Here is a 17,381-nt window from a genome sequence, read left to right as displayed (position 1 = left end):
CGTTGAAATTTTTTTTTGAATATTTTTAAATTTATTTCATTGAGCAGTAATATTATCACTGGAGTTCTAGTGTCACTGTAGACTCTTATCATTTCCTGTTTCTTTCCTCTCCTCTCTGTCCTCTCATTTTATTGAACATCATGTCATACAGTGCTGCATATCACGACTTGCAAATCGAATATTGCATGTGCTGATTTTTTTAAAATATTTTTTTTATTGTGTTATCTTAATAATTTTTTTTATTATAATAGAATCCAAAAAAAAACTCGTTCTATCTAAAATCTGAACGTACCTAGGGCTAGCAGGCCAGACCCTGGCATGATACTTGGCATGGTGGAGTGACACGTTACAATTCCCACGTGACTATGCAAGGGAGCCGCTGGAGCCTCAAGTCGGTAAAACAGCAGTTAGCTGAATAAGGTAACTGAGTCCAAGGCTACATCTCTTCCCTGTCTCTGTCAAAATTACCTCGACGAAATAACATAAAGTTAGCCACCGGCTTCCCTTTTCAAACTTGTTTTGGCGGTCTCCCAGGCAGAATAATTAATGGGTCCTCGTTGGAATAAACGAAGCAATCCATGCCGACACAGTCCAACTTTCTCCAGTAAAAGACCGTGTTTGGCATTGTATTAATGTTTACTTTTTAAAAAATATCTTTTACTTAAAAATAAATTAAAATAATATTCTTTTAAAACTATTTTTAATATTAACATAGTTTAAAAATACTAAAAAAATATTTTTAATTAAAAATATTTTTTTAAAAAAAACAATTTTACTCTGCAAAAACAAATTAAATTCTTTGTTTCAATGGCAGTGATGAGTGATGCTCATGTTCTTATACAGATGTTCATAATGTATGTTTAGTACTATTTGATAGAGTGATTTTTAAAAGTTTTTTTCTTTAAAAAATAATTTTAAATGATTTGTTTTTTTAGATATTTTTATTTTTCATTTCAGCACATTGTTTATTTTTAAAAAAATATCTTTTATTTAAAAATAGATTAAAATAATATTTTTTTAAGATTATTTTTTATATTAACATGATTTAAAAATACTAAAACATATATTTTTAATTAAAAATATTTTTTTAAAAAACAATGTTTCTGCTGCAAAAACAAACTAAATACTTTGTTTCAACGGCAGTGTTGAGTGATGCTCATGGTCTTGTACAGATGTTCATAGTGTATGTTTAGTACTATTTGATAGAGTGATTTTTAAAAGTTTTTTTCTTTAAAAAATAATTTTAAATGATTTGTTTTTTAAGTATTTTTTATTTTTCATTTTAGTATATCAAAATCATAAGAAAACACTAACAAAACATTAATTTTCTATTTTTTTAAACAATTTATTTTTAAAATACATCAGAAAATAAAAGTTACTGTATTACTTGGATAATTACTGGGATCTTTCATCGTTGCTTCTTTTTTTTCCCAGTTCCCATCATGTATTTTTTTAGTAAATTAGCGCAAACATTAAATAGAAAAAAATAAGTATTGTGCTGCAGCTAATTTGATTATTGTAATATTTGATAATGCAGTTTAATCTATTTTTAAAGTATTGTTTAAATTATTTTTTATATAAAAAATATTAAATTTATATTTTTAAAATAGTTTTCATACACTAGTATCAAAACTAAAAAAAATTTAAAAAATTTATTTTAATATATTTTTAATTAAAAAACTCTTATGAAAACATATTACATGGTGTTACCGAACAGAATACATATTGCTGCTTTCAATTCTTCTTGTTTTTTTTTAATTGAGCTTTGTTACAGTAAAATATATATATATATATATATATATATACAGTGCCAATAATTTATATCATATAAGTGGCTTGTTTGTTAAGTTCCTACATTGACATCGGCGACCGGCATCTCTATCAAGTCAAGGTCTAATCCGATTTTGATAATACTGCTTTATATTTAAATTAATTTGTAATTCTTTTTCGTACATTAAAGAAACAGTATATTATAAATATAATAAAAAGACTGGTTTAACTGTTTATGAAAACAAAATACGTTATTAATATTAAACTAATTTTTATTATATAATAAAATAAAAATAATAATTTGAGTTAACGTATTTTATGTATTCTAATTGATAAGGTTATATAAAAATAATTTTTATAAAATTTAATTTAAAATTTTAGCTCAGCAAAGGATTTTAAAGTTCGAATCATCATATCAACTTTAATGACATGACGTGCTGATTTTTTTTCACTATCTAGATATTATATTTTTTATATTTTAATTTTTTTTATCCTATCCGCAATGGCAAGGCAGGAAAAAAACCAGTTTCATGGTATAAAAGAAAAAGGGCTGAAATTAGAAATATGAAAATTCAGCCGTTTATGGTTGAAGATAGTCGACGTCTTGAAGTGCCTGTCTAGGAGAGGCTGCCGAGGAGAGATATTTTTCCAAGTTAGACATGTAGGTGGTCCAGTACCACCGAAGACTGACGAGGCATCTGTAAGAGCTGTCTTGATCAATCCTGGTCGAGGCATGTAAATATGAAATCCAACTGGGGTCGCTGTTTTGTTTAGTCCACTCTCACAGAATTGGTAGAAGAATCTGTCTGAGGTGCAGATTGTGATTGAAGAAACATGGAAGCTAATATTTCAAACCTATTAGATTTTTCAGTACTTCCAAACAATCTGGTGGACCTGTTTCGTTGAATTAATACAATTCTTACTGTTCCCAATTTCCAAATGTTGTGTGGTTTTCTATATATATAGAAATAGAGGTTCTCGAGTAAAAATTTCATCTGAAAATCAATAATAACTACACTTTCAAATATCTCTGGATATTGATATTGTAGCTTCTTCTTCTTCCCGAAAAAATATACTTATAGCAGTGCTATTTTACTCGAAAAAATATTGAATCCACTAGAGATTAATTGTTTTTATTAAAATGATGATATATTTTTTTTAAATGTTAACCCAATAGATTTTGATAAGATAAATAAGATTCTATCCAAATTATTTTTTTTTTTTTTTAATTCAATGAAACATCTGGTTAGAAACAGGCTCTAAATTAACCCGACGACCGGCAACGTCCAACAAATATGCATGCATCTGGCTACTGGTCAAATTTGCCCTCTTGTGTACTTTTCTCCACAATCACGCATGGGGTTACGTTCAGGGAAGTTTTCAACTCTGCACTGCCATCTGACATTAAATTCTCTCAGCCCATCTATCTAAAATAGAGATGGCCTGTTACAGGCCAGTGGGCGGTTTGACTTATTGGCCAAGTTGTCATCTTGGACTCAAGGAGTGGCTCCACCAAAGCCAGGTAGGCTGTAACCAGCAGCACCGGCACTGGTATTTTGGTATTAGAGAGCAGAAAAAAAAATGGTTTTTGCCTGTCAAACACCCTGCAGAAATTACAGTGACTAGGAGAATAGACTACAATCTACTGTTAGAAAAACAGCACAGCATACTTCGATGCCCACGACAGACAGCTTAATTCTTCTCGGAAGGTGCATTGCAAATTCCCGTATTCGGACATCCAATGGCTAATCTGTGTCGTTTTCTGTAACCCTCCATGCTTGCCGTGCATGGTGGTCTGGGTTATCATAATTAATTATTAATATTGATATAAAAAACAAAAACAATGTTGTTTTACTGTTTACTTAGAAACAGATCACGATTTACATACTATCTGTTCATCATATCATCTGATTTTTTTTATTGATTTTGGAGGTTATTATTAGCTGCCATTTTTTTTGGGTATTATTTTTGGTTTTTCTTTTTATTTTTGTTGGAACCAGCCAAAGTTCATGATTGCTTTGAAAAGTTTTTATTTGTTGCCAAGGTTTGTGTTTACAAATAAGCTCTCATTTTTTATTTTTTTATTTATAATATTCATGTTTAAGTGCTGATATTTCATTTGATTTGTATTTTGATCCTTGATAACTGAGAGAGATAGAGGAGAGAGTCGAGCAGAGAATGCCTTTTGCAGTCATATTATTTATATTTAAGTGATGATATTTAAGTTTCCATTTTTTAATCTGCTGAAAAGGCAAGCTTACAGGCCTCCCTATCAAGTCCAAACGCATAGGGCTTGGCTTCCTAGCCCATGCCCATTTCTCTTTTCTATTTCTAAAATTCTAAATTTGATTTCTCCTCTAATCAAATAATTAAAATAATATTTTAAAAATTGAATATTGCTGTCATTCTTTTTAAAAAGAACTAGAGTATTTTGATGCTAATATGCACATATTATTCAATGAAAAAAATATTTTGTCCTTTGACTCTCTCTCTCTCTCTATATATATATATAAAAGCATTAACTCACTCGACAACTTCCAATGTTGTGTAATGGATTAGCAATTCTGAACTAGCAGTTCGAATAACCCATGTGCAATGGGGCAAGGTGATAATTCTGGGGTACTAAATTTTCTATTCAATGATAATTCAAGGACCGACTCGAAAAATAGATATTAATTCAATTGGATTTTCACTCGGGCCAACCTGATCTTTAGCTAACCTGCTTGAATTAATTGAGTTTGACTGCATAAACATTTTTTTTATTCATCTTAACATCTATCAGGGAACAAACTTTAAATCGTTACAACAACTATGTTTTCAATGTCTTATTGGATGCTTCGGCATTAAAATAGGGTGTCATTTTTCAAGTGGGTCGGTCACTAGGCCCGTAACAAATGAAATTCTTTAGGCTTGTTGTCGTTGTCTAATGGAAAAGGGCTACAGTAAAAAGACTTCGATGGATTAAATATTTATAAACAATTTTGCAAATTTCCTGCTGTTTGCGTATTTGAAAATTAAAAAAAATCCCAAGTTGAATCCTGTAAGATTGATAGCAATCATCAGACAAGGAGAGTGGTTAAAACGTAATATCAGCAACGTTAAACTAAGTTATGCACCATCTTCTCACTTATGATTTTTTTTTTTAGTTTTTTAGTTTAACGTGGGTGTTCGGACCAGCTTGCGTGTACCTCGACTAATCTCACGGGCCCTGAAGTTAACAACCATATAAACCTCCAGTGGTCATCATATGAGCAACCACAGAGCTTGAACCTGAGACCACAGAGAGAACAAACCTCTTAGTACCAAGCTTTTACCATTGGACCACCGCTTACTTATAATCTTTTTTAATTATATACTTGGTATATATCTTTATAAATCTTTATAGTTTTTAAAATTAATAATTAAATAAATTTTTGATGATTATTAATATTAATATTAACAATTACATTATTTAAATCTGATATCACCGGAGGAGGAATCTCACTTATAATCTTAATTCTGACACGTATTGCCTAAGATAGAATACAAGATTATGATCATTCAGACCACAAAAGAAAACCAGAATGGAAATTGCTTAACATCTTTGCTTGATACAATTTGATAATTCTCTATCAATTGCTTAAATTAATTTAAGGAAAAAGATGGGAGAAGAGGGCAATTACATTTTATAGACTACCAGAGTTAAAACTACGGACTAACAAAAGTGGCCATATGATGTAAAACTATCATAAAAGGTTTTTTTTAAAAAAAAAGAAAGTTGAAATGATTTCAAGTGTTTTTAGTATCCTGCAAACGTTGGTGGAGGTGGCGATGAGTATGAGAAGCCGAGATTTGGTGGAACAACGACCTTTGGAGGTGGTGGCGAGACCATATGAGGAGGTGGGGAATGGACTGGTGGTGGTGGAGAGACCATAGGAGGAGGCGGGGAATGGACAGGTGGTGGTGGGGAATGAACAGGTGGAGGTGGAGAGTGAACCGGAGGAGGTGGTGAATGAATTGGTGGTGGTGGAGAGTGAACTGGAGGAGGCGGGGAACGGATTAGTGGAGGAGGGGATGAAAGAAAATGGTCGACTGGTGATTTGTCAGAAGGATTATCAGCAGGTGCTGGTGCTGGAACTGGAGCTGCTGTTGGTGGAGAATGAACTGGCGGCAGAGGTAAGTGAACCAGTGGAGGTGCTAAATGAGCTGTTGGTGGCGAAGAGTAAGCAGGAGGAGGTGGGGAATAGACTAATGGAGGTGGAGATGAAGTAGAATGGCTGATTGGTGATTCTTCATGAGGATCATCAGTAGGTGCTGGTGCAGGAGCTGGAGCTGGTTTTGGATGCAATTTTAATTTAGGTGGACAAGGTGCTGGCTTTGGTACCTTTGGCGGATGTGCCTTAGGTGATGGTGATGGTTGTGGAGATGGCTTTGGCAAGGACGAACTGGATGGTGATCCTCCACACATTGCCTCGTTGCAATCAACAGGTTTGCTCACAACTGGGTGGCATATTTTCGGTGATTTCTGATTAGGCCTGTCTGGTAAACAATTGCCCGTGTCATCCATGGTAATGTCCTTTCTCTTTGGTGGGCTGCACGCTTGTGCCTCGCCATTGAAATAGTTATATGAGAATGTGAAGTTCACCAAGTTAGGCAATTTACATATTCCTTCAGGAACAAAACCTGTAAGCAGGTTGTGGGAAACATCAAGGCGCTCGACCTGACTCAGACCTTTGAAACACCTTGGCAATACCCCACTGAATGAATTTGAGCCAACGTCAAGAACTGTTGCATTTCCAAGTTTTCCAATCTCGGACGGTAAACAACCTGAAAGGCTGTTGTTCAAGAAAACAAATTCGTTCAATGTGCTGCCCATCTTGCCAATGCTACTTGGAATGCAGCCTGTTAGCTTGTTATTGGCAATCACCACAACAGAAGCAGGGGATGATCCAAGAGTTTCAGGAATTGTTGATGTGAACCTATTGTTGTTCAAGAACAACGCATCAAGATCCTTTTCGAAAACCTCAGGTGGCAATCCACCCTCGAAATCATTATATCTAATATCAAGGTACTTAAGTGAAGGCAATGATATAACAACTTCTGGGAAAGGTCCAACGAGACGGTTGTTGCTCACATCTAGCTCATGGAGAAGAGTTAGCCTCGAGAAACTTTTAGGAATAATCCCACTGAACCTGTTGGAATTGATGTGAAATAGAGCAATGTCTGTCAATAGACCCAACTCCACAGGAAGATAGCCGACAATGTCAAAATGGTTGAGATCAATTCCAGCTACAACGTTTTGTTTTGGGTCATCAAGAGCCGGAGCACAAAAGACACCATTGTAATCACAAACTCTTAGCCCTTCCCAGTTCCCTGTGCTATTGAAAGGGTCTGAACGTATAGCTTTTTTCCATGCTTGAAGTGCAATGTATGCTTTTCGAAGCCTTGGATTGGGAAAGGTAACGTTAAGCTCAATTTTCAATTCGAAGTAATCTGGCAAATTCACATTCTTTTCAAGGGACAATGGTTGGCGTCGAGCAATGAACGAGGCTTCGGAATGAGATAGAGCTACGGAGAAAGATGAGAAGGAAGACAAAAGGAGAAGACAGATTACTAAGAAGCAGGTAGAGGCCTGCATTTTTTCTGACTTCTGTATTGCCTCGCCACCATAGGTTGCTTATAGGTGAAATAGAAACGGTTAAGGGGTGATATTTGGAGGCTACTCAACAATCTGTCTAGAGATAATTACAGCAATAAAAAAAGAGAGAGGTGGATTTACCATGCACCATATGATTGTTCCGATGTTGTTAACTTGTTGGATTTTGACGTTCTCTCCTAAAGTTTAGAAAAAGGCGGATTTACCATGCACCACATGCTGTCTTGATTGGCAGCTTTGCCTATATTTAGGCCAAGATTCATCTGTTGTTTCTGTATTTGCTTGTTTGGTTTTGAGGGTGAGTCTAATTATAGAGAAGGTTGGCATTGAAATGATCAACACCAGGATTTTTAGCTGCCCATTTTTATACCTGGCAGCTGTGACTCATAAACTAGCAACGACCAAGTCTTGCTTTGAGATCATATTTATAAGTTCTCACCCCATGTTGAATGTTCATCCTGTATAAAACTTGAGTCAATTTAAATTAATCTAAGATTTAAAAAATATATATAAAATATTTTTTTTAATTTAAACAATAATATTTTAAAAAATAAAAAATAATAAATTTTTAATTAATTAGATCCAGTCAGGTCTCATAACTATTTTGAAAAACTATAAGAACTCCTATGACTTGACAAGACAAGATAAATATAAAAAGAGATAAATTTGGTAATAGAATACAATCTACTTTTTAAAATACTTTTAAAATTATTTTTATTTAAAAAAAATTCACTTGATATTTTTAGATGTTTTTTAATGGTTTTAATATATTAATATAAAAAATTAAAAAAATTTAAATAAAATCATTTAAAAAAATTTTAATTAAAAAATACTTTAAAAAAATCATACATCGCATTATTAAACATGTAGAAACTAAAAACTAACAGCCAGACACATTGTATAATGTACACATCCTTTGATGTGTTCATATATATATATATATATATATATATATATATATATATATATATATATGTTTTTGTGGTAGTTTTCGCGTTTTGGATGTACCACATTTATTTATCATTTGGTAATAACAAAAACTAGTGGTAGATTTGGTGGGATCCACCAATAAATGAGTTACAACATGTGATTCATTTGGTAATAACAAAAACCAATGGATTTGACGACATATATTAGTCAACTCGTTTTTTAAGGACCAATAACAATAAGTTGTCGCTATATTCATTTGTATAAAAATCATTGATAAATTTGAAATTATCGGTGAGGTACTTCAAAACATGTTTTCATTAATAAATCGGTAAGTGAATTTTATACTAATAAAATTATTGTTTAGCTGTGAGCATATTGAAATCATAGTTTAATTAAAGTAAATTCAAATCGTGGTAATTTTTTTTTCTTCGGACAAATAGCATTTGCAATTCTAGTAACGCAACTTATTAATTCATACTAGCACCAGCAATTCAGGAACTTATAACTAGAGCACTCACCAGGCAAAATCCTTATAAATTGTAATCTGTGCTTTTCAATTATTCTCGTATAAAAGACAGCGTTAATCTACTGTTACTGTTTCGTGGGATGTGCCTTCTATGGTTATTCTGTGCTTTTCAGGGCTTATTTGTTTCTTCGTTTCAAAAACATTTTTGATAAAATTTAAATTTTTTTTATTTTTTTATTAATTTCAAATTAATATGTTTTTAGTGTTTTTAAATTATTTTGATGTGCCGATGTAAAAAATAATTTTTAAAAAATAAAATAAAAAAATATTACCATGTATTTTAGCACGAAAATCTATTTAAAAAACAACCGCAACCACACTGCCAAGCAAACCTTCAATTATTCGCGGAGGCCTGCTTCTTACATAGCCATCCCTGTCATTATTATTCTTGGCAAGCAATGAATGGTCCATCAAGTGCGTCGAGCAGATCGAAGATTGAACATATTCTAAGTCCCTTTATCAAGTTCTGTAAGAGTTTGCTTCTGCTGTTGGTGCTCGAGGTCTGAAAACTGGAGAACCGATTTTCCGGCATGGCTATGGAGCTCCCAATTACCTGCTTTTTTTCTTCTTCAAAATTACGATGCCCGGTTTCCTTGCAAAACTTGTGTTTGGTATAGTTTCTCTGCTTTTGTTTTTAATTGTTCTTTAAAAGTATTTTTAATTTTAAAAAATATTAATTATTTTAATAATAACAAAATGAAATTGATATTCTTAAATTACACTTAAAACGCTTTACCGTCAAAGCCTTGATAACCGCGGGCGATGCCCGGGAACCACTGCTGCTCAGCTTTTCACCTCCGCGCCATGTGTTAACGTGAATACACTCTCTCCATAATATCAGTCAACGATCTCTACGCATAATTGTAAAACTTAGTTCAAGAACTAATTCGAAAAAAACCTTAAATTATTGGGGGTGAATTTGTAAATCACTATATCAATTGGATTGATATTTTATTTAAGACAATATCATGTTGACATTCCAAGAAGAAATTTCTTAGAATTGACCCATTTAAATTTAATGAGCATTTAAAAATGTGGTAGCTTATGTTTTTTAGTGTGTTTTAAAAGTATATTTCATTTAATAAATATTGAATTGAAATTTTTTAAATATTTTTTTGATCATTTTGATGTGTTAATATAAATAATAAAAAAATTATTTTAGTGTATTTTTATGAATAAAAAACACTTTTTAAAAATACCATACACAACAATACTAAACACTTTTTTAAGCCATGTCATTAAAATCCTGATTAAATTAACCATGTTTCATTGAATCAATTAAATTTTAAGTTACAAAACTCAATATGAGTCAAATTTTGAGTTAATGATCTAAATCTTGGGTAAAGTTAAATTAACATAAACTAAGCTTTATGAGCAAAACACTATTATTGTAAACACTGTTCATTATCTTATAATTCACTGTAAATTATAATAGTAATTTTTTAAAAAAGATTTAATTTGGCCCTTGATATTTTTTCTTGCCTAATTGAGCTATTTTAAGCCAAAATTAGCACCAAATTGCATATTTTTTTGGAAGAAAATGTTAGATTGAAAGTTAGAGGACCGAAATGAAAATGATAGGTAAAATAGACAATGACTTTGAATTTCATACATAACATTTATTTTGATCCCTTATCTATTTTAGTTTATAAGTGACTGATACTTTTAGTTGTTAAAAAATCATTTTTTGTACCAGAATTCATTACTTTATCTTTCAATCATTTCTCGTGAGAAAAAAAACAAAAAGAAAGAGAGAAGACATCAAATTATAGTGTAGAGAGAGAAAGCGAGCGCTAATGATGATTATAGCCACCAAAAAAATTAAAATTAGTGTCAGTAAATTTCTTTTCATAAATATAGTTTTACCTGAGTCTTTTGTTTTTTTCTCGTTGCTCGAGGAGGCATATCTGAGTGTTCAAAAATGTTTGGGTTGATTTTGATTTTTAAGCCATTTTGTTTTTGATTTTTTAGGCTATGGATGAGTTTAACAAGGTGTTTGAGATATTTTTCTAGATATTTGTGCTAAAAAAAGATTTTTAAGCTAAAAAACTGAAGCCTTGTTTTTTCAGGGACTAAAGGTTGCTGTATTTTGTAGAAAGCAGACAACACATCATGTGTTGTATTTTTTTTAAAGAAAAATAGTGTAGGCAATGTCTTCTGCCCCTTTTAAGAAATTATGAAAACCAAAGACAGGCTCATGCACTCAAGTTGGGCTAGAAGCCTCCCGCACTTGGGTTGTTTTTTTTAATGCCCAGGCTCATGCAAGTTGGCTCCATTTATGTGTTTATTTTATTTTATATTCGAGTTAAAATTTTGATAAAAAAATATTATTGAACACAACTAAGTCCATAAGTTAGCTCACAAGTTTAATAAGTTAATTCGTACCATCCATACTATCACTTTTTTTTTGTTTAATGATTTTTTATTCTTTATTTTTAAAAATACAATTTCATCATTTGTTATCGATGATCTATTTTTTTTATTTAGTTCAAACCTAAAAGAATATAAATTCATCCTTTGTTATTAATGATGTACTTTTACTATATCAGTACCATGTGCCTATTATAATTTGTTTTACCTTTTTAAAAAATATTTGATATAAAAAAAATTATCATGTGTTTTATTGTCGTATAATTAAAAAAAATAATTTTGAATAAAAAAATTTATTGAATCTGATGATGTATATGACTTGTACCACGAGCTTAATTGGTTGACTGAATTCATTTAAGTTTTTTTTAAAGTAAATGTTATTTTTTACCGATTTCATTTTTTGACGTTGAGTCAATTTGAAAATATGCATTTTAATTTGTGTTTTTTTCAAGATTATCACTATAGAATTTTTAAGTCAATCTATATTAATCCAGGTAAATTAAATATTTTTTCCTCTTAATATTAGATAAAAAAATATTTAAATCATAATTAAAATCTAATTTATTTTTAAAAGATACTTTACCACTACCTGATTTTTTTTTTTTTTTATGTATTAAAAGAAAACTTACCCCGACTCGCAATCTTGCGCAGGCCAATGTAAGAGTTTAATAACAAAGTCTGGTCGTGGCAAAGGCACTCCAATTCGAAATACGACCATGCCATTTCCTACCCTGTTTTCCCCGCAATCAAACTAAAAGAACATCTCTCTCCCTCTCTCTCTAAAAATGACTTTTGTGTTTGGTTCCTAACAATAATTTACTTAGATTTCAATTTTTTTTATTGTAAATTAATTATCAATGGTTTTTCTTGTTTGATGTTGTAATTTCGAGAGAAGTAGAAATGACCAAAGAGAATCAATCGGAGAAGATGGTGAATGTTGTCAGGCGTCCATGCTTCTTTGTGATTTTCTCTTCTAATTTAAGCTCAGAGCGACTGGTAATTTTTTTTTTCATTTCACATGCTCCATTTCCCCCATAAATGAAATTCCCATATTTCTTTTTGGATTTCCTTTCATGGTTCCTTGAATCAAACTAGGGTTTAGACCCGACTTGAGTTTCGGATTGTTACTCATTGGTGGGAAAAAAGAAAAGAGTTCATTTTCTGCTATTCAATGCATGCATTAGTTCTTGCTAATATTTTTCTTTTATGTGTATGATTGTAGTAGTAATCTTTAACTGGTTGAAGATTTTGGATTTGCTTGATATCAGTTTAATTACAGGATTAACGCAATCCAAATTGTTCACATGGCAGAGAATCCCTGTCAGTTTCATCAAGCATATGGAAGGGAAAACGCCGGGATTAGTTTCTTTGTTGGGCCCTAGTGGGGATGTTTGGACAGCTGACTTAACTCAGGAGAATGACGATGTGTTATTCAGTAATGGGTGGTCGGAATTTGTGAGAGATCATTTCTTGGAATGCGGTGACCTTTTGGTTTTTAGGTATCATGGCGAGTTGTGTTTCTCTGTGCAAGTGTTTGATCAAAGTGCGTGTGAGAAAGAGGCTGCGTTTCATTCCAAATGCAGCCAAGGTTGTAGTGAATTTTGTGGAAGTACAGGGAAGAAGAGAGAAAGAGAGGAGGAGGCTGCATCATTAGAGAAAGATTTTGTTTGTGCACGGAAAAAGGTTAGAGAGGGCTCTTCTGAATTCCATTCAGCATGCATAGAAAAGAACCGGGAAGCTCATATCAGCGCATGTGATGTGGGAGGGTGCCAGCGTGATGGGGTCCTTGCAACTGAAGAAAGTTTATCTCGTGAAACAAATCAATGTGGGAATCCAGCCAATTGTTTTGCCACTCCCTCTCAATCAAAAGCATGCTCTGAAAAGCAAGGTAAGGATGAAAACTTTCAGTCGTGGGTCCTTTGCAGATAAGAATCTGTTTCATCTTTTTTTGCGTTTCTGCTTGGAAGAGAAGGCATGGGAGCCAACTATGTTTCTATCAAACTTTGGTTTGAATCCAAGTTTGCATTAAAAAGTAATGGGACTGAATACTATTATAGATATTTGCGCAAACATGTCTTATTCTGGTTCCTTTGTGATTTCAAAAATAATTCAGTGAAGTTAGATTTTCATGAAATGTCCAAACATCTTCCATGTCCTAATCAATGGGTTACTATGTCTTAAAACAGAGGTACCCATCTGGAAAAGATTTGGCAAAGATGATGACTTGAAGCTGCATGAAAGAGGTCATGTGTCAATTTTTTCAGAACGTGAGAAAAGAGTTGCTGAATCTTTTATCTCTTGCTTTCCGTACTTCGTGAGGATCATGAAACGGTTTAACGTCAGTGGTTCATACACTCTGGTAAGCTTTTTCCTTATTTTTATCTTTCTGGATTTTTGACTGCAAGACATCATTCTTAGATTCTGTATATTAATGTTCCTAGAGAATCACAGATTGGATTGGACCATGCTAGGACTCCGTCGCATCCGTTTTGCATGTAGTCGAACAAAAACAGGGCATTTTCCTAATTATCTTTTGATGTCTGTTTCTATGCTGCAGAATATACCATATCAATTTTCAATGGCACATCTTCCTAATTGCAGAACAGAAATTATCCTTCGTACTATCAAAGGAGCGTGTTGGAGTGTGAATTCTGTACCAGCTACAAGAGTGCATACAAGCCATACCTTATGTGGAGGATGGATGGCCTTTGTTCGTAGCAATGACATCAATGTGGGAGATGTTTGTATTTTTGAACTTGTGCGCAAATATGAATTGCGTGTTTTTATTCTTCGAGTTGGAAAGGATGGCCCAGATATGGAAACTGGAAAAGTAGTTTCTAACGGGGAAAACACTGGGTGTCCTGCCATTGCACATAAAACTGAAAGTTTTCCAAAGAAATCGAGAAGAAACTGCTTGAAGGTCCATTCTAAACTCATTAAAAAGGCAGAAATATGTGATAAAAAAGAGTTTGAGAAGAGTCAAGCAACTGGCATTTCGAGGCATGGAAATGCAACAAAGGATTCTGCCAGTGCTGTGCTCTTCTCTATGTCACAAACTGGAGATGGAAAGAAGCGTAAGGGCACTGATGTTCTTATTCTTAGTCTTCCAATTAAAGAATCTCCTTTCTAAATATATGCGTTGCCTTGCATCTAGCCCAGATTTTCATTTGTTTTTTTGCCCTTCTCTCAGTGAATTTCTGGTGAAGTTGGCTCGTGTTTGCTAAGCATCACTTGTGAAACAAAGTTTAGTTCCATCTAAGTTTGCACGGATGCTTTTATTTATGCACATTAGAATCTCCTTTCTAATTATGTGTACCGTGTTCACCTTTAGAATTTACCATGTTTAACAGAAACTTGGGATATTCTTCTCTTTAATCTTCAGAAGGATCTTGGTAGTTTTTTATCAACTTGCTTCATCCAATTGTTCCATTTGTAACATAAAGTGGATTCTTAATTACAAAACAGAGGCACCAATTCAGAATGGAAAGGGTGTAGAAGCTGAAGCTGGTCTGAGAAGGGTGGTAGCACTGGATGAAGAAAGAGCAGCCAAGTCCTTTACGTCTGGTTTTCCTAATTTTGTTAGAATCATGAGGAAGTTCAATGTTAGTGGTTCATATACTTTGGTGAGTGTTCTCCTTTTTTCTTTGCATCTTTCAATGTTTTTTACTGACTGACATATTCGTGATTAATGATGAAATCTAAGGGTGCACCATTACTTCAAGCACTCAAGCTTAGCAGAAACCAAACAAATATGAAGATCCCAAAAACCTAAATGAAATCACAATCATTTGACAAAACAAGACCACAGCATTCAAGAGTTTCTCCTGTTTTGCTATCTTTTGTCAAGATTGATGTTTGACAATCTCTGTTGCCATCGTGCAGAAAATCCCCCACCAGTTTTCAGCAGCATATCTTCCGAACTGTAAGACAGAGGTCATCCTTTGTAATTTACGAGGGCACTGCTGGACTGTGAATTCTCTCCCAGACTCAAAAGGTAGAGCAGTGCACACTTTTTGTGGAGGGTGGATGGCCTTTGTTCGTGACAACAATATCAAGATAGGGGATATCTGCATGTTTGAGCTTGTTAGCAAGTGTCAAATGCGGGTTCAAATATCTGGGGTTGGACATGAAGTGGTCAATCATCAAATTGGAAATCCAGCATCCAATGACTTACCTCTTCTGGCAGTGCCTCGCAATGATCCTCCCTCATGAGGTACATGGAAGAGTCCAGCCTTCGCTGGACATGTATGAATTTTATGTGTCTATTTTTGGTGAGCATTACAATGCCCGTGTCTCCCTGCTTGTGAGATTTTTTTTACATGAATTTTATGTTGGATTTTCCTATGAGTAAAATTCACTCTTAAAAAGAAGCCATCTATGAGTTTCTGAATGCCATTGCCGGGTGTTGAATTGAAGAAACCCATTGCAATTTCATTCATCCCGTAGTAGAAATGATGAAAAACAATAACAATCTGTACAATAGGTTTTATATGCCATCCCAGATGTTGGCCTCGCCCTCTCCTTCTCTCTCACACACACGCCCGCACACACTTCTTAATGTTGTATAAATAGTTTATGGACAATCAACTTGTCCAACGACATGGTGAAGCTTTTTATTCGTTCATTTTCGTATACTATGTACAGGCTGAGCTTCTTTTTGCATGTGTTTACCAGAGTGTGATACTCGTGTTTGAGCCAAGGGGCAGTACTCGAAGGTGGCTGAAGGAAGTGGAGACGTTCTTCAAGGCTCGGTCTGTTATTCGGCATTTTTGGGGATTCATGAATCTACCGCCACTAATTTTTCATGCAACAGGGAGTCGTCCTTGTAACTGTCATTGTACATGCTATGTATCCTGGTTAGTTTTGTTTATCTGTAGCTTGCGCTTGCAGCTTAGCATGCAGTGGAAACAATTAGAGTGTAGGATGGAACTGTAAGATCAGGCCCTTTGCTCAAACATCTTGGCTGATAATTAATTCTTAGCGGACATGAATGAATGAAGGCGTTGAAATGAATGAAGAGGATGGAACCTAATTTACTTGGAACGATATATCTGTGCCTATAGTAAAAGGCCTTCAATATTAGAACCCATCCTGACTGACATGGTGATAAAAGCTAGACCCTATTCTTTCTCGTTCCTTTGTTTGGTTACAAGAACTCTTAAGTGTAATGATAATGGAGATTTGACGCTGTCATGGTAAGACCAGTAACATCATAAAGATGGAAGAATGTCTCCACTTGAAAATAAAAATAGAAATGTTATTTCCTTTAAATATAAATACTATAAAGGTCTATTGAATACAAGAGAAAAAAACGGGAAAAATATTTATTTTCCTAAAAATTTCATGCATCATTCTCTCTTAATTATAATGAACTCAAACAACAACAGTTTTCCACTAACATTCTTTATGTGATAGCGTGCTGTATCATGAGTTTTTAATACCATTGTGTGAGCCATGGATTTCTACTATAATATCTTTACACCGGTTGTTCTATCATGGATTTCACCATCAAAATTTTCAATAATAACATTTGATACAAATAAAAATAACACAATGGTTCTTAATTGTTTTTTTCTCGAGAGAACCTTTTTATCTTTTCTCATACAAGTATATTATATTCTGCAATCTTTTCTTACTATAATTATTCAATAACGCATAACAACTAACCACATAAAATCATTTAGCTCTATTACACATCCTCTGTAAACTCTAACAAAAACCACCAGTTTGTGCATTTTATTTTCATTTACAAATTGGTTCTTATTCAAAAGTTTTGTGGTCCTGGTATTTTTTTAAGTTTATTGTTTAGTCTTTATGATAAAAAAATTTGTAATTAGATTCATGTCTAATTAATCTTAATCTTCATCACCTATTTTTTTTTTTCATGTAATGCTTGCATGATCATTAATGGACGGATTTTAAACCAAATTTGATTCAACTCCAATGATATTAAATGGATTTGATATATAATTTCATGACTTAAATATGATTCTAATTTGAATTTATTAATTTGCCTATTACATAGATCAAATATAAAATTATCTCAATTTGGTTTGATAATAACTTGATCTGAAATTAATATTGATATTAATATTATTTCTAGTAACTATAATATTTTAAAATGTAAAAAAAAGTTTAAATATAAAAGAC

General features: G+C 33.1%; 2 protein-coding genes across 6 annotated transcripts; one reads left to right on the top strand and one right to left on the bottom strand.

Moving 5' to 3' along the window:
• Positions 1-5,428: 5,428 nt before the first annotated feature.
• LOC133683034 (pollen-specific leucine-rich repeat extensin-like protein 3) lies at positions 5,429-7,387 on the bottom strand. Its single transcript, XM_062106548.1, has one exon. The coding sequence runs from the start codon at positions 7,385-7,387 to the stop codon at positions 5,549-5,551; it is 1,839 nt and encodes a 612-aa protein (XP_061962532.1). The 3' UTR covers positions 5,429-5,548.
• A 4,503-nt stretch (positions 7,388-11,890) lies between these two features.
• LOC133682787 (B3 domain-containing protein Os01g0723500-like) lies at positions 11,891-16,274 on the top strand. 5 transcript variants are annotated; one of them, XR_009836722.1, is made up of 7 exons: positions 11,891-12,227; positions 12,543-13,119; positions 13,418-13,590; positions 13,789-14,305; positions 14,697-14,854; positions 15,114-15,502; positions 15,906-16,274. XR_009836722.1 is itself a non-coding variant. In XM_062106307.1 (7 exons), the coding sequence occupies exons 1-6, from the start codon at positions 12,132-12,134 to the stop codon at positions 15,441-15,443; spliced, it is 1,851 nt and encodes a 616-aa protein (XP_061962291.1). In that variant the 5' UTR covers positions 11,891-12,131; the 3' UTR covers position 15,444; positions 15,906-16,274. The 5 variants fall into 5 exon arrangements, 3 of the variants coding, with proteins under 3 accessions (XP_061962291.1, XP_061962292.1, XP_061962293.1); XR_009836723.1 differs by having other exon boundaries at positions 15,876-16,274; XM_062106307.1 differs by having other exon boundaries at positions 15,114-15,444.
• Positions 16,275-17,381: the final 1,107 nt, after the last annotated feature.

This window comes from Populus nigra, chromosome 2, assembly GCF_951802175.1.
Source record: "Populus nigra chromosome 2, ddPopNigr1.1, whole genome shotgun sequence".
NCBI classification, from domain to species: domain Eukaryota; kingdom Viridiplantae; phylum Streptophyta; class Magnoliopsida; order Malpighiales; family Salicaceae; genus Populus; species Populus nigra.
Note: the sequence above shows the minus strand (reverse complement) of the source record. Positions and strands in the feature narration are given on the sequence as shown.